The sequence below is a fragment of the Temnothorax nylanderi genome, unplaced genomic scaffold, assembly GCF_030848795.1.
Source record: "Temnothorax nylanderi isolate EJ_2023f unplaced genomic scaffold, tnyl_v1.0 TNYL_tig0045_pilon, whole genome shotgun sequence".
In the NCBI taxonomy this organism is placed as follows: domain Eukaryota; kingdom Metazoa; phylum Arthropoda; class Insecta; order Hymenoptera; family Formicidae; genus Temnothorax; species Temnothorax nylanderi.
Genome location: NW_027249107.1, coordinates 545,023 through 565,387, shown reverse-complemented (window position 1 = coordinate 565,387; position 20,365 = coordinate 545,023). Strand labels below are relative to the sequence as shown.

The following is a 20,365-nucleotide window of genomic DNA, read 5'->3' as shown; positions in this document are numbered from 1 at the left end:
CCATCTCGCCTTCAAGCACAAATGCGAAACCTCGCCTTTCTCACCGAGAGATTCTGCTTTACCTCCGAGACCATAATTTCCTATTCGCGCCGCGTGCATTTCCGCGCGCCTGGCTGCCTGGTCTCCTTATGAGAATACTCATCCCTCGCCCACTTTCTCTTTGTATACCCTCTGTTGTACCGCGCACCTGCTCTTTCTCTCTTCGTTTCGCGATTAAAATACGTAGGAGGTCAAAGATCGCACGCGTAGCAGCTTTATATGTTCGGTAGTATTTCGCCGAGTGGTCCACACGCGCGGCAAGTTGTGACGAAAATAAGATGAATGCCAACATCGTGAGAGAAATAACACCAAACCGATCAAGATCGCATTATGTTTCTGATAACTGAAACTTTTTAAAGAAGATTATTGGTATTCTACGGTGGACATGAACGCGTATCCGATTTCCTTAAATATTTTAAGAATCATCGCGTAAGGATTATGCGACGCGATACGTTATGCGAAGCACCACAGTAATTTTCGATATCAGAATCTGTAAAATTAAATTAAAATTCACGATAATATCTCGCGCAACGAACAGCGGGATTCTTTGAATAATGCAATCACTTCATTACCCTATATTGTTGTTAAATTCGATCTATTTGTAAACGTGTTAATCACGATATATTGTGTGTCGAGCGGTAAATCTGTATAAATCCAATTCGATACAACATCAGTGTCATTCAGAAACGAACACTATTGCAGGGATAGCGAAAGAGAGAGCGAGAGAGAGAGAGAGAGAGAGAGAGAGAGAGAGAGAGAGAGAGAGAAAGCGAGCGAAACACTACATGTTTATTAATTTAGATGCGCGCCGATAATCATCAACATGGATGCAACGGCGTACAATGTAACGGTTCTGCGAAAATAAACGGATAATTTTCATGCGCACGATGATGCTCTTGATGCTTATTTTTATATCGTGGAAGGAACCCTGTGCAACGAATAGCCCAGCATAATAATAATACTGGAGATTATTGATCGACCATCTCCGCTCTATGCTTACATTTAAAAATAAAACAAGCCGGCGCTACCCTATTCTTGGGTTTATGACCGACGTTAAAAATATCCATTTTTGCGAGCGAGTTTATTCAAAGCAAGACTGTGTGTTTGTGCTGTTTATCCAACAATTGTGCGAATGGCAAAAAGTATATTCCCAAATGCTTATTTGTTAATCTTGTTACAGTATTTGTCGATATCTCATTTATGTAGTCTTTCCCAGGCCCGCTCGATCGTGTAATAATTTGTAAATAATTCAATCAGTAATATCGCATATTGTAGCACTAACGAAACGCCGAATTATTTCCTAGTATTTATCAGCGCCAATCGAAACATAATTTATATTAAATAGAATGATGAGCTAATGTGTACATGTTTAGTCGAAATTATACCCTCCATCTACTCTCGATCTGGATTACAACATGGGCAACACTATCGCACCCTGACTCTCTAACTATTAAGACGACGCATTACGACCTGGCATCAAAGTGCTTTGCGAAACGACGCGGTGACTGCCGGGATGCATTTGAAGCTGACATCAGAAATCTGGTTTACGTACACGAGGCAGTCCAATTCGACGTTTATATATCTGGAGGCCACGCTCTTGCGGTACGGGAGTGCCTAATATGCGCACAAACGACGAATTACGAAGAGATCTGCGAGCGCAGACTGAACCCGAGTGCACTTCTGCAATTTTCCGCATTAACCAATTTGTTTCCTTTTTTTTTAACCAACTCGGTTTATCGGATAACTATTTCAGACTCGTCTTTCACGTCTTTCACAGATTACAAATCTAATTATTATTATTTTTTTTTAATTTACGTTCTGATACACAAACTAAAACTCTTTTTCTTTTTGCTTTTTAATCGATTTAAAAAATTTGTTTTTTTATATATTCATGAGGATAATAATAATACATGTAAAGATAATAAACATATTTTTTACAAATCTTTTTGTATGCAGCGTCAGAAATACTAAATTCTATCTTATGTAAAAAAATAAAATAATTGTTTAGATAGTAAACATTTCACAATGAACGTATACAATACGATATATGCTCGTTAGATTTACGCTTCTGTGAAGATCTGAAGGAGATAGCTGAAACTTCGCTCTCTGTTACTGTATAATAAAAGCATAGTAAAATACGGAATTAAATAGGTGATGGTAATGAACATTTAAACGAGAAAACCGAGGCGAGATGTTTCTACATTTATTCTTCGATAGTGAATCATCACGTTTGTATGTGCAGTAGTGCAGTATAATCGTAAAATTGTACATATACAAGTTTGTTGTTACATCATGCAACAACCTCTGGCTCTACTCGCGTTAGTTGTTTTAAGAATATAACGTATTTTTAACAAACAATATATACAGATATCGGGCGTTGGAAACATCGAGTGCACAACGTGCACATTTTAATTCACGTTTTAATTTACAGCTCGATTTTTCATAATTTAGCGCAGCCCCATTCGATTTATGCATATACATAAATACACATTGCCTCTCCAGTTTTACACTCGTTCAACGAGCTCCTATGTCCCACGTGAGCGTAAACATCGCGAAAGAACGGAATGCAATGCGACTCACGTTTCCGAATACCTCGTACGTAAACGATAAATATTTGCTGGCGGAAGGCTCCCCGAACTAAAGACCGATGACACGACGACGCTTTATATTACATCGACCTATTTTATGTATCTCACACTGTACACGAGAAGAAACAGGTTGGTTGAGTGGCAAAACTTTCGCGACTCAATGCTCTCGTACAAATATACAAAATGTACCGTATATACATAAATCTGTTCTTTTCTGTGCAATTTATTCAACAATTTTTTTATTAAAATAATAACTATATATAATACAAAATGAAGAGAAATATGATAAAACAGATATTTGATAAAGATAAATTATTTAACAATTTCATAAAATAGATTTTCCTAAAAAAAATATATATATATATATTTCTTCTTAGTTTTTTCGTATACCTATAGAGAAATAATTGAAAATAAATTTTATTTGACAAAGTTCGCCGATTTCTTAACGTGGGGACGAATATCGGAAAACTGAGAGACGGAGAACTACTTAAGGAGGGAAACAAAGAAGCACGTGTCGGTCGTACTTGGGCGGAGTGGTAACAAACGAAGGACGAACCAGAGAGTTTCAGCAGCCAAGAAGCGGTATTATTCGCGCTACGTGCACTTGGCTTCTCAAAAGTTCGATTACGTTGAGTCACTACGGTGCAAGGCTTCCGCCACTTTATTCGCCGAGTGACCGCCGAATCCTTTTGCGGCGACGGCGGCGACGGCGGCGGCGACGGTCCGCGAGGGACTATCGATCAATCCGCATTTCCATTCTGCTTCAACACGACCAAAGCGAAAAACGGAATACGAGGGGCGAAAAGACGTTGCGACTTGAATACCAAGCAGTTTTTGGTTACAATTTGCGGCTTGAAGTACATCGACCGTCCCTCGTGCTCCGTCCGATTATCCCTATTCTCCTGTGTCCTCCTTTTCTCTCAATTCCTTTCTCTCGCTTTTTCTTTCTTGATCCATCTTGCATCTCTTGACGGAGGCTGTACACTTTTCTGGAATTTCTTCTGTACGTGTTCGGCTGGACGGCAACGGCACAATTGCATCGCTATCCAGCAGGCCATGTGATATGCATAATGCAATAACGGATGGAATAGGATAAAATACAGAATAAAAAAGTCACGTCAGTAAGGAACGAAGAGTGGAGGCGGACACGGTTTTTCGGACTTCCTTGATTAACGCGCTACCTATCAACCTATCTCGCATAAAATTGTATGGGACGCGATATTACCGCGAATATTATCGTGAAGTGCAAAACATGATAATTAACTCGTGAGCGAGTGGAACCGAGATGCATCGAGAACTGAATTTTTGTAGGACTTAGTAAAATTAAGCATAATTTTAATTATTTTGTATGTCTGCGCTCGTGAACGTGGTAACACGCAAGTATGGTAAACGGTCACCGTGGTTTGTCTCATTAAAAAGTCTAATTTTTGCCTTAACGTCACGCCAAAACTTTTCCGCGATATTGCGTTTGTCTGTTATTCGCTCTTTCTCCGCCTTTCTCTTTCTTTTCTCGTCCACTCAAATTGCTGCGGCAACGTCTTTACTTTCGGTCGCTTGTTGTTCCGCGTGCGCGTATGTGTGCCACCGTGTATGAACGGTTTGGTACGGAACGTCGCGGAAATATATCCGCAAAGGTTGAAGGCACGCGAACGTTCGCGGTGGAATTTTGCGCTCGTGGAACGCTTCTCGATGTCGGTGAATCTGGACCAAATAGCGCAGCAAACTTTTCTACGCTTTCGTATAACTGCTACAGCTATAAAATCTCAAAGATACCTTCCATTCAGGATAACGTTCCTCTGCAATCTCTTGTGGACAATCCAAAGCTATCCCCAGTTGAAAATGATAATGTAACGTGAAAGCCAATCTTCAAAGGTCAAACTAGGTCCTTCGCTTTTTAAAATTATGATAACGCAAGTGAAAAAGAGTAATTCTAACAATAAAGTCATAGCTTAATATATTATTGTTATTGTTATTATGATTACGATTATTATTAGCTTTATTATTGTGATAAAACGTTGTTTTATTACATTATTAAAAATACATATAGAGGAAAAGCAGCGTTATATTATGTTACGATAATATTCTGATCATCTTCGAACAAAAGCTTTAGAATCCAATGTAACAGAATTCAATGTAACCTCATAGCTTTTACAAGTAGTGAAGTAGTATAAGTAGTGAACGGAGATTGTAACAAGATAAAGGCGTGAAAAAATTAAAGTCGAATAAGAAAGTAACGTGAAGCCGAACGTATACTATTTCTGGCTTGAAGCGAACAGTCGTTCGATAAATTTTCATCGTTTCTTTCTAATTTCCTCGTTTAATGTCTGCTTCCCTGTTTTCTTGTCGGTTCAGTAATTTTTCAGTTCCTCGCCCGTATTTATCTGAAGAAAATTCATTAAATATCAATGCCTAGAGGTAGAAGGAGGAATAGTGGTGCGGATAAACGCGTTAAGGGTGCACTTTTCATTTTCCGCCGTCCGATCTGATAACTAATGATAAGATGGATATACTCGGTTAATGCAGCTCCGTTAATTAGGTCAGCGATTTTTCTCGTAACATTTGATCATCTGTTATCTTAAAGCTTAATTTGTTAGATTTAATATTTCCAATATCAGGCTTCTATTAAATCTTTTTAGAGAGCTTCTAAAATATCCGATCACACAAGCACAGGCACAACGATGCATTTCTGGACAATGGAAAGCGCACTGCAAATCTGCGCCCTGCAAACATATGTTGGGTACAAATCTGAAAGCTCTCGCTAAAAGAGCACAATACCACACCGAACACACCTAACTGAAATTCGATGCTTCGCAAGGGTAAGCGTGGATAAATTGACGATGACGACCGACTCTTAAGAATCGAATTACCCATATGCGTCACGCGAAACGTTTACTCTGCACATTGAGGCTGAGAGAGCAGAGGGACGAAAACCGGGGAGAAATTTGAGTTCTCCCTGAGGGTACGGAAAGCGGAGGAGCTTCTTCCACGGCTGGTGGGACACCGTAAAAGACTGTAGCGAGCAATGCAGCACGAAGACGAATGGTTAACCGATAGAACGTGGTAGACAAACTAGTTCGCGATACGCAACCCTCCCTCGAGTCGCCATCGTTTCTTCCCTCTCGTCTCCACCAGTCCTCCCTCGTTTCCTCACCGGCGAGAGTACGTCGTGCGATTTCCCCGACGGCCGCGCCGCGGCGGCGTGCAACCGCGACTTTAACTCCCTGACTCAAGAGTCGAGGCAAGATTAATACCTGGTCAGCTTCGGCCTGGATATCTTCATCTTTCATCAAGAGAAAGGAATCGATTGATGAATTTATTATTTTCTTGATGTTTGTTCTTTCTTTGCTCTTTCAATTAGTCTAAAACATCTAAAGCTATTCTTTTGCCGACAAAATATCCTACTTTGATATTTCATTATATTAGCTGTGAACATTTCTACCATTTTCACTATAAAATACAAATGTAAAGCGCATACGTGCGTGCACGTTTATTCGCAAGCTCGTTTCGTGCAGGCGCATTGCTGTGCGTCGAAAGTCGTTTACGTTGGAATGAAAATAGTCTCCGGAAAGTCGTTGTAGAGGTGAAGGCGCGGTTACGGACGCTTTTGCTTTGGCGACACTTTGGACAGCGAAACTTGTCGTAATAATACAACTTTCCACGAGTTAAGGGTTTTTTTTCTTTTCTTTTTGTTATAAAAAGAAACTCGCGTAAGCGATGGTGGCACATGAAAGCACCAGTTCTACCAAATACTTGTTCGCGACGCAGGTAATTAATGAAGTTTCTGAAAAAAAAAGGGATTGCAACTAACACTTTCTTTATTAAAATTAATATCCTTCTTTTAATTAATGAGAAATATTATGTCTACTTGACGAAATGACTATTTAACAAAATGACTATTACTTCATATGTAATATTACTACTTATGTCGCTTTTTGAAAGTTTTTATAAATAGGTTAAAGAGTTAATTTATTCTTGTATTGCTTTTGAAATTTTTACACGACGTACGCTAATGACACATTTAATTATTACGCACGGATGGGGTAAGCTTAATTGTGAACTTTGAATTAATCGATTGAACGCAGGTACAGAGGACATATCCTTTGACCTTTCGCATCCGCAATGCATACCGCATTCGCAAATGGGATCAAATTAACCTCGTCCATCCTACGGGATGTAAAAGCGCGATGACTTGGGAACTGTCTGCTATCAAACATTTATACGCTACTCAATGCGCTCCACCTCAGAACGATAATTGCTAATTGAACTTGTCGCGTAATCAAGTATTCAAGTTCCGGAGTGAGAACGCTCTCGCGAATAATTATATCATTCCGAATTTCTGATTTACAAGCTCTCAGATAACGATTCCCGCAAAGTCCCGTCGAGATTACGGTTTATTACGAGAAACGTTTCTTTTTCAATTTGCTTGAATTATTTCGATTTCACGTTATTTTTCGAAATCTCTCTCTCTCTCTCTCTCTCTCTCTCGATCAAGGAAACGTCGACCTTACATTCATCAAGGGCGTTGCTGAAATATTCCTCGATCTGGGACAGCCTGTATAATTAATTCGAAACTCATAAAGTTCGCGGAATCTACTTGCGGATCTGAAAATCGAGGAAAAATGAGTTTCTCTCGTTGCCATACTTAAATATACGTTGGTGAGAAAAATGGTAAAAATACTGATATTCGCGCGATATTTAACAGCATGGCTTAATTAAGTATCAACGGCGGTGATGCTCGTGGGGCAACACCGAAACGTCGACCGTGTTCGATAGCGTACATCGTCGAATCGATACAATATACCGGAAGCGGGCGCGGGGACACACTAACATTATCAATAGCTCCGGCGATTGATAAGCTACGAGCGGTTTCCAGTCGGACGCTTTAGAATTCATCGAATGGAACGTGTCGATTCAGCAATATTGAGCATGCAGAAGAAAGATAGAGAAAAATAGAGTCATATCTCTCTCTTCGCATGTACAAAACTTTATTCTTCACGTATCTATCTTCGTCACTATGTTGGGTATTTTGCCCGAAAATTCGCAAATACCGATTGAAAGTGTCGTCGAACTTAAACGTTTTCGCATTATTATTCATAACCATGCAGTACCGCGATTTTGCATGCGTCCCTATCTGTTTTTCTCTCTTGCCCGTACTTTCTTATAAAAATACGATCTTAATAATCAACAAGCTGTACCTGACGATCATTTCAATTATTCGCTAATTTCTCAATTTTGTTTCGCGAATATTGTCTTCTTGCTCGCGGATTTTAATGACGATCGATACTGAGTTTATTGCATTAGTTGATTAGTGGAATATTTGATGTCGTATGGTGAAATTAACGTGCTTCGAATGACGAGAAACATCGAATGATTGCAGTTCCCAGAATAGGGGAGGAATAAATACACTGTAAAAAAATTTTGTAAAATTACAACTATTATAGTGGGTAATTTTGAGACCCACTATAATAGTTGTAATTTTACAAAATTACAGTACGGAAGGAAAAAGTAATTTTGTATTACAATTACACAAATTAAAAATGTGTGGAAATTTACACCTATTATAGTGAGTCTCAGAATTACCCACTATAATAGTTGTAATTTTACAAAAATTTTTTACAGTGTAGCTGCAGCATGCTGCCACTTCGACGATCGTCATCTCTACCGTCGTCGATGTATAAACGTTTAATTTTCCTCGCGACGGCATATTTAACCGTTTCTATATAAAAGGTGGAATATTTCGGAAATATACCGTACAACTCACATTGTACTTCGCTTGAATTTTTCACGAATTTTCGTTTATTTTATTATATTACGTGTAGATTCTATTTTCGCGAGAATCGCAATTCCCGCGAATAAAATCTGCCGAATAGAATCTCGCTGAACGCAGTAATAATTATAGATACGGAGTGGTATAACGAGGAATTAAATATTGCGGACATTAATTGCATCCGCACTCCTGGGTCACGCAGGAATTATACATACATGGCTTATTTATACACATTATATATGTGTGTGTAGAGAGAGAGAGAGGGACGGGAGGGGGAAGGAGGGAGAGAGAAAAGGAGAGACTACCGCAGATAATTCCAGTTTTCTGCGTTTTAATTCTCATGCTGCATATGCGGCAATCGTTACGTTATATTCGTCACAAAGCTACCCGTAAAAAGAAGGCAAGAATCAAGAATAAAAAAATCGATGGTACTTCGGCGGTATGCGGCGATGCGAAGCAATTTCGCTCCATGCGATTAAACGCCGCATATAATCTGCGCACCCGAAATATAATTTGGCGGTCGAGCTAATTATCAAAGTGCCGCTAACGAGCAATGAATTATATCTACGTATTTAGCGACTCGTAATCCGACGCGCGGCCACCACCACTTTTGTTGCGACCCGGCTGAAAAGCTTGTCCGATTTCCAATTTTATTGTGTGCACGCGCCGGGGAATTTCGCTGACAACGCCCCCGTAAGCGTTTCTAGCGTTTATTCAACTGTGATAGCTACGAAATTAACGCAACCTCGTTCGGCCAGCTGAGTCGATTTACATGCGGTCGACACGCATATATTCGCAGCGCGTATATATTTCAAAATGTCGAAAAATAGCCTCCGTGTAACTCTTCTCCGAAGCGTGTAAAACACAACCCAAAATATGCGCAAGTGTTAAATATGTAAAAGTATTGAACGGACCAACTCGTCTAAAATCGATTTTAACTTATTATTAATTTTATATGCGTGAGAGGATCACAAATTTTTAAATAAATGCAAAACAATAAATTTTAGGAATTTTAACATTTTAAAAATTTTCATGAAATATGTACTCGATTGTATATAAATATCCGAAAGTGCGTCACATGTCTACGTCTATTTTCGTCGAGACATGGTCTCGCGCAGTACCTTGCGATATTGATATTCGATATGTGATTAAATTTACGAACGCCCTCAGAACGTGATGTAAGAATAGCTCTGCAAAAGAACCCTTTACTTGAAAATCTATCCCAAATATAGAAATTCAGCACGGCTATCCTTCTGTCGCATGTTTTTCCCTTAATGACCCTAAAAATAGGACTCAGCGGACTCAGTTAATTGCAACTAACAATGCGGAGATAACCAATTCTGAACAGCTGACATTTTGCATCGACCATTTAGTCCTAAAAATTTAATTAAGAGTTATGCTAAGCGCATCGGAATATCACCATGGCGGATGAGGGTTTCGGCAAGAAAATCTATCGATTAGTAGACGAAAGGGAGTAAGGTGAAACCTTATCTTCCTTGTCGTCAAGAGGCAAACGAGGGAGAGAAGCGTCTTAACGGAGAAGGCTGATGGCGCTTGAAAGTGGTTCGACACGTTCTGGTGAACTATAGGATATCGGAAATCCGTTATGCCCTTAAAGATCATTAATTGGCAGTAGTTAGTCACCTTAACTGTCGAACGAGTTCTCTTTTGCGATCTAGAAAGTCTCTGAATATTTTGTGACTTGAGCACAAAACAAGGGAAATGTCTTATTTCAGAAACTCTCAGGAAAGGGATCTTTTTCAGGCATGTAACGGCTAAGATAGAAAGTCAAGATTGTGATGTGGGACTACTTGAATAATTCCAGCTTTTAGTCGCGTCAGCGCATCACAAGTTTTCATTTAATTTGATTATACTTAAAATATCTTCTTTGCGAAAAGTAGAAATAAGTTTTTCAGAGATAAATTGTTTGTTTCGATAGAGATTTTAATCAATATTTTCTTCCTCGAATCTTTCTCACAAAATACATACATTAACGCGTTTTTACAATCAATTTATAACTTATATGTCTTATTCTTTTAAAAAAAATAAAAATGCTATATTTTCGTCATTTTATTTATTAATTTTTTGCTTGACGCAATCTTCTTCTTAAAAGATCAGAGCATAGAACACGCGTAGAGTACCGTTAATCGTATGTGAGTTGTCTCGAAAATCGCACAGGCGATAAAAAATGCAGGCGTATGGGGATAGGGCGGATAGGGACAACGTGAACTGCGCGCGACATTGTAATCCTCGTGAGAAGCTTATCGGACGGGACAACGCGTTCGTGTGTATTGTCGCATTCGTCTGTACATGTAGGATGCACGATGCACGATGCACATCCGGTACGCGCGGAATAAAACAACGCTCTTCCTGTACCAGCCGAGTGCGACAACGGCAATTAGCGCCTCCGGCCGGCAATATGCGCATAAACCGACGAAAAATATATACGAGAAATGCTAATATACGCGCGCACTCGCGCGCACTCCGGACCACCGCAATACTGCGCTAAAAGCATGTTTTTCTCCTGTGATCATCCTGTTTGTCGCCAGCAAATATTTTCACCGAAACTAATCGGATTCCTTTCGAATAAACATGAAGCCTTATGGTCTTGTATAAGTTATATATTTATATTTTTGCAACTATATGCATTCGATATTTTGATTCGTGCAATTTCACGATTGTTGACATTAGGCCTGTTCGTTTTCGCTGCACTTCTGAACTAGTGCAATAAGTTAGAATGAAACAAATATATTTTCTTTCATTTTAACATATTGCACTAGTGCAAAAGTGCAGCAAAAACGAACGGGCCTATTAATGTTAGATGTAGTTTTCTTTAAGTTAGAGAATATAAATCGAAAAGCGCAATGTTTTCAATTAATAAGATAAGACGACAGGAACAAAGCTGAAATTGACGAATAAATCACATGATAAAAGACGAATAATAAACGAGTTTTTGCAAACATATCGCACGTAACGTGATAGAGCAATAAGATATTCCAGACACTTCTGGCTAAGGTACGGCAAAAATATCTTGTGAAAGAACAGAAGGGCGTGAAGTCGTCGTCGAGAGGTAGAAACAGCTTCATGGACAATTTGATCGTCGTGAATGGAGATTGTTGAGATAAAATTGCGCGGATATAGGCACAATCCCATGGGGTAAATAGACTATTCGTTCCTATTGACCCCTAGAACGATTGTCTCAAGATAAACCTGCTCAAGATACGAATCGTGACAGATACGAATGGTCATTGGCGCGTGAATTACATTATCTAATGTAACGACGTACGCGAATAGTACGGTAATTTTAAAAATTACAACCGCATTTTTAATAAATGTAACTTTCTTGATCAGCATGTTAAGTAATTGTTAATTAATTTGGGTTATTTTAATCAGAAACAATTTGAGAGAGAAGCAGAGAACATTCGTTAAGTTTCAAACTGTTTCAATTGTTAAAAGAAGTAAGAACCATAATATATCAAAACTGATATATAATAAATGAAAAGACGAGAGAGATAAACAACCAACATAATTGTGAAGTTCAGACTACCTCGTTATATCGATTCGTACCTAATCTCTCCGCTTTTTTTAATCGGCTTAATGTTCGTAATACTATCGATCGGGATAATAATCGAACTAATAATGTTACGTACAAAATACGTTTTTCACGTTGCCAATTAAAAATTGCCAGTTTTTAATGATTAAATTACGTTTTCATCTTGAAATCAAACGAATCGAGTGCCTGTGGCATAGCAGCTATATTCGCCAGGCAATAAAACGATTGTTTATGAAAGTGGCAGTCGATAATCTGACTTCATTCGGTAAAATAATAATTTCAAATGTATCGTATTAGCACACTATTTTTCAGTTAATTGCCTTATAACAAACCAGCATATACTTTTATAGACTCGAATACACTTTATAGTCTCGCTTAAATTTCACAATCTCTCAGTGCAGCGTAAATTTTATGAGCGAGCGTATTATGATAATTCAAAAATACGATCATATTCAGAAGAACAGCTTTCCCTCTGGTTTATAAAACTGTCAATTTTGATTTTATAATATGCGAATAATATGCGAATAATGAACTTTTCTGTTTGCTTTGGGTTGGCGGATTTCATCGATATATTTATTTGAGAGATTATTTTTATTCGCGATTTAAATTCAATTTTAACACCACAAAAAATATATCGCGTAAATCACAGTTTGACAGGCACAATTAGAATGGGAACAATTATATAACCATGACGAAATCAATCCGGTATTAATTATCGGACTGACCAAAGTCACGTTACGGCGGAGCCTTATATGTGTTTTGTGTAACGATTTGTATCTCTCAATAGAATATGCCATCATGAGTCGGGCTGATTTCTCGGATGTACTACAACGTGTTTCATGACGAGAAAGAGATAGAGATGGAGAGAGAGGATGAGAGGGTAATTTACTTTTCATGTCACGTTCTCATGTTATCCGGTATAAAATAAAGTCAGAATCTTCTTTCTTATGCGGGATTTGTTTGCGCGAGATAATTGATCGGTAATTTTATCAATTCCGCCATGGGGCGTAAAACTCATCGAAAATTCTCCATCGTTGGAAATGTGTGCACGCTATATTTGATTCGCTGGCGGAAACTTCCAGCGGTAATCTCACCCGAAATCGATTGCAATAACTCGCATGTCAAGCAGCATAACATCACAACGAAACGGTAAATTGATCGATTCCTCATCAAACGAGGCTACGTGTTCACTATTCCGGTAGATAATACTGTTTTATTTATTTACGGTATCCAGCCTTTCACAAACAAGTTACTTAACATTCTACTATTTTATCTGACTGTGAGAGGAATGAACGTTAATATTTACTGTCTATCTTCGTTACTGCAGTATTAAAATCTCAGTGGTGCATTTCTTGAATACCGTAATATTATTATTAACCGTTATAATTTCTATCCTCAAATTCTTACATTTATAGCTATATCAGATCATCTATTATTTCACTTAATATCTTCCATCATTTTCGGCAAATTTATCAAAGGACAGAATAAATCTATCCATCTATCTATCTGCATTCGGCGGGCTACGAGAAAGGGAATTCGCATAAATCGTATTTGCGTGTTGACAACAGAATCGGTATGCAAAGGCCAACTATGCGGTTCGGCGTCAGGAGCCGATGCGAGAACCAGGAACGCAGGATGCAGAGTCAACAGTGTTTGACCTACCGTCCTGAATCCGGCACGGCCGGAAGCCTTCGAGCAACTATGCCATTTCATGTCGGCCGCGCATATCATAAATTAACAGGAGACATAACGGGTGCGGGCGATACGCACACTCGCGACAAGCGCAATAAAACTATAATATGCGCGGCAAAAACGAGATAGCGAGTCTTGTTTGACCAAACTCGAATGCATCTACTTACGAGGCTTTGCTTCAGCGCCATTTCATCTTTCGTCGTTAAGGATGAAATCTCTTACTCTCCTACCCATCCCCTCTCTCTCTCTCTTCTCCCTTTCTCTCTCCCCCCTTTCTTCCCACTAAGAAGACACCCTTATCAATGGACTCCCTCTTCCTTATCTGCTCGGATATCACTGCAAGTTCTCGAACAAGGGACATCTTTAGGTCGCCGAAACTTCCGCGGCAACTCGTACTCGTCCGGTAGGACCCACCGAGCGAGGTCCTCTCGGAAACTACGAAGTGAGTTGGATAAGGATCCAGGGAAGCGAATCTTGGAGAGAACGAAGATATATATATATATATATACAGAGAGAGAGAGAGAGAGAGAGAGAGAGAGAGAGAGAGAATATAGTTTAGTAGGTAGGTATATCGGTCCCCCGGAATCCAGGCAATGGCGCACTTAAATGAAAGACTTCGGACAGAAATTGAAGCGAGCATTAAAATTTAAGAACAGTGCGCGAAACAGTGCAGAGGATGAGTATTACTACGCATTACGCATTACGCTATGGCGATCTCATGTTTGTAATATTTAACGTTGCAAACTTTAAAGCCTGTTTGAAGCTATTGTTGGAACAACTAGTATGGCAAATTCAGTTAATTTTAACTCGATTAATTCAATTTTCCATGTGTTACGTTACGTATCGCATGTTTACTTGTTCGCGTCATTAACCCTTAATTAAAATTTAATTAATTTCGACCTTCGATATAAACTTAACTTTCGATACCGCGACATTCAATTTGTCCGGCAATATCGGAGGGCAATGCGGGAACGAACATTTCCGCATAGGACAGAGCCACATTTAGGACATCTATACAGTAGCATGTTGAAACGCATCTGAACCATTACTGCATGCACAGGTTCATGTAATGCCTTTCGAGTAATGCGTATCGACCTTACTCGAAGGATGCAAATATTTACACGTCGCTGGGTCCGGGTGTCCAATTATCGCAGCTCGAGGCGTTTTATCTCGCACGCTAACTTCGCAACGATATGCAAAGCGACTCTATTAATTCCTCCGTACGAGAAGGAAGGAACGCTCGCTCGGAGCGCACGCTCGAAAGTTGTATCTGATGTAGCGTCGTATATCCCGCTCACGAGTCTGAATTTAGATCTCGCGTACGCTTTGTAATTTATTCTATTACATGTGCCATTGGAAACCGCGACAGCGGTATCAGCTTACGAGTCGCTGTCTCGTGCACGCGCGTTACATCTGTCAAAGACGACAGTTGGTTTGCGCAGCGATGAATTATGCTTTCGAAATGAACGATCACACTTTTCTAACTCTCCAACGCGCAAAAATAAAAACTGAATTATTTAGTTCGTGTTTGTTTCGACTTAAGTATTTTTCTTAATTCCTTACATAAAAGCTTTGTTTCTTTAAATTTTATTTATTCGTATTTCGATTCATGCACGCTTATCAAACAAGAAAACTTGCTTGCTTGACAAGTCGCACCAAGCACAGCGTTGAAAGCTCTTGGTCGGGAGCGTGATTGAAAGTTCTGACCGATATTTTGCTAATTACCAGCACGCCAGACACAAACGAACCACTAATTACATGTCTCGGTACAATGGGCAACCCTTAACCAAGCACACAAAAGATTCCAGGTCCGGACTAAGCTCAACCAGCGTGAAATCATTCGTGATTCTCGTGGGTCGGTCTTTCCCGTCTTTTTTTTTCGTCCGTCCGCGTCCTAACTCATCTCATTTTCTCCTTTGCAGATGACGCTACAAGTATCGTGGGTACGGCACAGGGACGTCCATTTGCTCACAATTGGCCGTTATACGTACACGAACGACCAGCGATTTCGAGCGATCCACAACGCTCATTCGGACGACTGGACGCTCCAAATAAAGTATCCGCAGCATCGGGACAGCGGTATTTACGAATGCCAGGTCTCCACAACACCCCACATGAGTCATCTAGTCCATTTAAATGTAATCGGTAAGTTATTTCGATATAGTTTTACGTTGGATTACGCTCAATTAAATGTGTGTATAAAGAGTTGAAAAGCAGATTACCGATTGTGAAACGTCACGATTGCGTGCGATGGAGTAGATTTAACTTCCTCCCTGCGCGATATCTCGCGGTTAGGTTTCTATCAAATATTAGTATGCGCGGGGAGCATGCGGGAATCCTGCCTAATTACGACGGTGTACGCAACAATTAGTTAATTCTAATCTGAATCTGCCCTAGTTACGTAGCAACTGCGCGAAATTTAAGCCGAGCTTAAATTCTGGCGGAGCGCCAATTGAACACCTGGGATTGGTTGATACTGGTTGATACCGATGTTGAGCTAAGCTCTGCCTTCTTCTTCCAGAGATAGGGCTTTCCATTACCGCAAAATTATCCGCGCGGACTTAAATTCTATAACGACACCCCTCAACTTTTTCGCTTTCCTTTATCGCCGCGCTGCCGTTCGTTTCGTCGCGCCACGCCGCGCGCCGCGGAGAGATAAATTCGGAGAGATACGCGCCGACGTGTCGAGAAGTTCGCTCCTCGAGTTTGCATAAGTAATTACTTGCCGATAATCGAACGCACGTACGTCAGCGCAGAACGCAAGCAATTCGCATACATCATTCGCGATGTGGTATACCCGATTTAATCATGCACCGGTATACCTACCCGAAGTACGAGCGCGAAAAGAAGTTTGCCGACCGGATCGTTTGAAGAGCAAACTTTTATACCAGGCCATATCGCACGTACGGCTCGCTACGAAAAACTTTCGCGATCGCTTAAACGTCAGGCCGGGAATTTATCTACCACGGTGCGCGGCGAATTGATTTAAATCGTCCCGAGGGCGGCGCGTCTTCGCGTGCCTCCTTGCGCGTTTTTCCCGTCACGATGCGCCCGCGCCGTCATCAACGTCGTCTTGATCGTCATCTTGACCGTCATCACGATCGAGGTCACGAATTTTCCCTTTAACCCTCGCTAGCGAGAAGCTGCCTCTTTAAATTTCGCCTACATTAAGACGAAGGTGAACGAAGGGACCGGGGCGGTCGTATTTCTCTCCCTTCTTTCCTTTTTCTTCCTCCAACGCGCCCGTTATATTCCCCTCGGAGGTGATCTCGGAGGAGAAACACACGGGACGAAGCCCGATGGCGAGAAGGTGGGTAAAGAGAACGGGTCGTTTATCATTTCTAGCCCTGACCCTTAACGTAACGGTTGAACAAATGATCCTAAAGAGTAACGACTATACACACCTGCTTGCTCGAGAAGGATCCAGAGAGCATTGTACTTTCCTTTCATGGTAAGGTAATTACTCATCATTCGAGGAGAGAGAGATAGGTAAGTTCGGAAACACGCATTTAAGTACAACAGATAAAACAAATCCGAACTTACGTTGATAAAATCTTCCTCCGTGTAATCGCGCACCGTTCTATTAACCGAATATTGCCGTCGTCGATAAATAACATCGCGAGTCTGGCTTACGTTCTTGTGTCCGAGTTTCTCTTGTTATAGTTAACCACCATCATCCGATTCTGTTATTCTGTACGATCTTTCTATATAGAATTAACACAGAAATGTAGAAACGATCGCAGAATACTCTCTTACATCAAATCGATAACTATCGGTTTCATGAAGCGATAACCAATAAATTTTACGACTTACCTCATATAATCGGATCAATGAGCTTATACGACAATCGAAAAGCAATTTAAACCACTTATATGTTTACAAAGTTATAAAGTACTATTGTGTTTTTTCGCAGTCAGAAAAAAATATAAGGGCGTTATAAATTTTTGCGATAAAACAATGAAAACTTTGTCTTTTCAAAGTTAAATTATAATAAAACATTATTAAGTATATATCTTCGTTAGACTCTTCATCGTTATCTCTATAAATGAATTAATATTGCTATATGATTATGAGAAAAATGTATTTTCTTTGTAAGGAGATGAAAGTTTTTATACCCCATACTTATCGTTAACGCATTATCAAGCTAGTATTATTATTTCATACAAAGGATACGTCTTTTATATAAAACTAGTGCAAAAATTCTTATCTAAAGTTAGGCATGGATTATCGTTTCTTAATCATGTACCTTACCTTACCTAATAGCTTATATTAGCTGATATTAATTCTAAGGCTATTATTAACAAGACAATTTCACGATAAATATCTGGAACTAATATCAGTGAAACTAGCGCGTAGGAAAATCAGTAAGCTGATTAGCAGAATCGAGAACTTGTGGGTATCGCCATTTAAATGAATACCGAACTTTCGTGGCACCAAACCATCCGCAAATATTTCCATTTCCTGGGACATCCTCGGCTTAAGCTGTGCTGGTATTTACATTCACTTACCGTCTCACCCGAGGCTTTCACGCGATGTCTTTTGCGGTGATTGTATTTGTTCGCTTGTTTTCCAAGCGCAACTTCCTGCTGATATTCGCTATTAACATTTCTCAAAGAACGCCCGCGCCGCGAAGGACTGACTAATTGGTAGTTTTTAACGCATTGTATTTGAAAAATATGCTTTTTCATTGTGCCCTGAATACGCGAAGCGTGATGGAGAATGCAAAACAGCGTTACCTTGCCTTCCATCCAAGTTATACAGTCGCGTGTCTGTGTGTTGAAATATACGACGGTGATGTAACGGGGTTTATTTTTCTAAGTCAAAGCACAATAGATTCCGCGGTGCGATTTACGAGTTCGCCGCTTACATTCTTCAAGATTTCGTTTAACCATTGTAAATAAAATTGCTCGACGACTGCAGGTATTTTTCTCGTTAAAGCACCGCGCGGTGGGGTGTCAGCTTTTCTCTCTCTCTCGCTCTCTCCTCTCTCTTTCTCCCTCTCCTTCTTCTTTCTTTTTTTCGTCAGTCTTCCGTTGATAAATTGTTTCCCAAGCTCGCGTTACGATCGTAAAACGTCTTTATCATCACGTCTACTTATATATGTTGCCCGTCTTCAAATTGCTTTTTGTTTATACCTATTGAATTAAAGTTTCGCGATCGCAATATCGATACTTAAAGAACACTGCTGATAACATTTCTAATCAACATTCAACGACCATGCCTTTTTAATTTTTCTTATTTTTGTGACACATTTTTTTCACACTTCAAGTTATGTACTATTTTCTTGACTTGTTTCATATTCTTTCTAATACTTATACTGTTTTGTAAAGCATCGGTGAAAATGGAACCTGCAATATCCAATTTTCTAATAATGGTACTTTTCTCTGGAAATATGTTATTGTTTTCATTCTAGGTAACTACGATGTATCTGATGCTACGCATATCTTCCAATCATGAAGATATGCTAACGACTCGGCACTACCGACCTTTATTAACGCGTTAAGCTTTATGTCCTCCAGATAGACGTCGCGTCGCACCGGTGGATAGTATCGCCTCATATCTCAACTCGTGCTTCGTGCTTGCTCTCCGCGGCTATAAATGCTTTCTCTCCGGTAATGCGGCTCGCAAATTTGCAATATCCATGCTTTCTTGTTACCCCCACTATCCCTACTCCGCCGCTTTCTCCTCCGTCACTTCATTTCTGCCTTTACGAGCGCGTAAAAGCTCATAAAGATATCGTGAACCAGCCATGAACCATTTTCGCACAGACTGGAATATTTCCTCATGGGGCACGCGACTATTCGCAATTAATAACGAACAGCTATCGCTATCGAGATCATCTAATAAGTAGAACGATCAAGGCTATGATACGTATAGGCACAATAACAAAGCTGATACATGTAATTATAAAATTCTGCGATAAAAAAGGATTATATAACATGAGAACTATTTTGTGTTTATCTAAATAGGATTAATACGGAATTTATAACACCACGAATAATATGATAATATTAATTTTACTTATCAGGAAAGTCTCATTTCCAAATTTGATTTCCCTGCGGTGAAATTTCAAGGTGCAATTCCGCGAACAGTGAAGATTATCGCGGAAGCGGTAATCGTCATGATTCAACGATCGCAATCTGGAAGCAATTTTTTCATTAGTCGCGAGTGCCTCTTATCGGGTATAATTTGAGATCTTGGAGAAGTATTCGTGGAGGAAAGTGTCAGATTCTCGCGGTAAAGTGCACTTTGCTCTATCTTAAGTGAGACTCGGGTCGAATAGTTTCCCCACTATTTCTGCCTTAACTTTGATTAGACGCATTCAAATCGAACGCCTTTCTTCTCTTTCCACCTTCTTTCCTTCCTTTGTACTTCTTGCATCTCTTCGAAAAACTTCATTTGTGACGGAGAAGAAGATCGTGTAATACGCGTTTTATTTTCTACAGAAAACGATTCACTTCTCGCTTACGATCAGTCATTCGATCTATGATCACGAGTTGTAAATATGAAAAGCAGCATCTGAGAGCTGACGTACTTCTCTCACCAACGGTTATTCATTCGATTTGTTTTGTATCTATTTGATTATATCTATTACACTATACACAACATTATACATTATACACAACTTTCCATTTGAATACACATTACTCAATACAATACAAACATATCGAAACCAGATCTCGCAATGTCGAAGAAACGAATCGTGGACTGTCTTTCCCTCTCTTG

General features: G+C 39.7%; 1 protein-coding gene across 11 annotated transcripts in view; it reads left to right on the top strand.

The window, feature by feature from the left end:
* The window catches only part of LOC139771895 (neurotrimin-like), a 307,135-nt gene that overhangs the window by 205,378 nt on the left and 81,392 nt on the right, over window positions 1-20,365 (top strand). For all 11 annotated transcript variants that reach the window (XM_071705059.1, XM_071705054.1, XM_071705055.1 and 8 more), the window contains one exon: window positions 15,562-15,784. In XM_071705059.1, the coding sequence (XP_071561160.1) occupies window positions 15,562-15,784 (223 nt within the window). The remainder of the gene's footprint in view (window positions 1-15,561; window positions 15,785-20,365) is intronic.